We start from the raw sequence: 297 nt of genomic DNA on the forward strand, positions 1-297 counted from the left end.
CGCGCCGCGTCTTTCCGCGTCTTGCCGCGTCTTTCCCCGTGGGCCACCGCTCGCCTTCGCAACGCCATGACCACCCAGCAAATAGTACTCCAGGGCCCGGGGCCTTGGGGCTTCCGCCTCGTGGGGGGCAAGGACTTCGAGCAGCCTCTCGCCATTTCCCGGGTAAGAGAGCCTGGGGCGCGCAGGGAGCGAGGCGCTCCCAGGCTGGGGAGCGGCGTGGCCTGGAGGGGATCTGGGGAGGCTGGGGCTCCGAGGGCGCTGTCGGAGACGGCGGCTTCGGGAACCGGGTCCGGAGCT

At 71.4% G+C, this 297-nt stretch overlaps 1 protein-coding gene across 1 annotated transcript in view; it reads left to right on the plus strand.

Annotated features, from left to right (window-relative positions):
- The first annotated feature begins 6 nt into the window (after window positions 1-6).
- The window catches only part of PDLIM1 (PDZ and LIM domain 1), a 38,142-nt gene continuing 37,851 nt past the window's right edge, over window positions 7-297 (plus strand). The window contains exon 1 of the mRNA XM_006925934.2: window positions 7-162. Coding sequence (XP_006925996.1) covers window positions 67-162 — 96 coding nt within the window. The 5' untranslated portion in view covers window positions 7-66. The remainder of the gene's footprint in view (window positions 163-297) is intronic.

This window comes from Pteropus alecto, unplaced genomic scaffold, assembly GCF_000325575.1.
Source record: "Pteropus alecto unplaced genomic scaffold, ASM32557v1 scaffold88, whole genome shotgun sequence".
NCBI classification, from domain to species: Eukaryota; Metazoa; Chordata; class Mammalia; order Chiroptera; family Pteropodidae; genus Pteropus; species Pteropus alecto.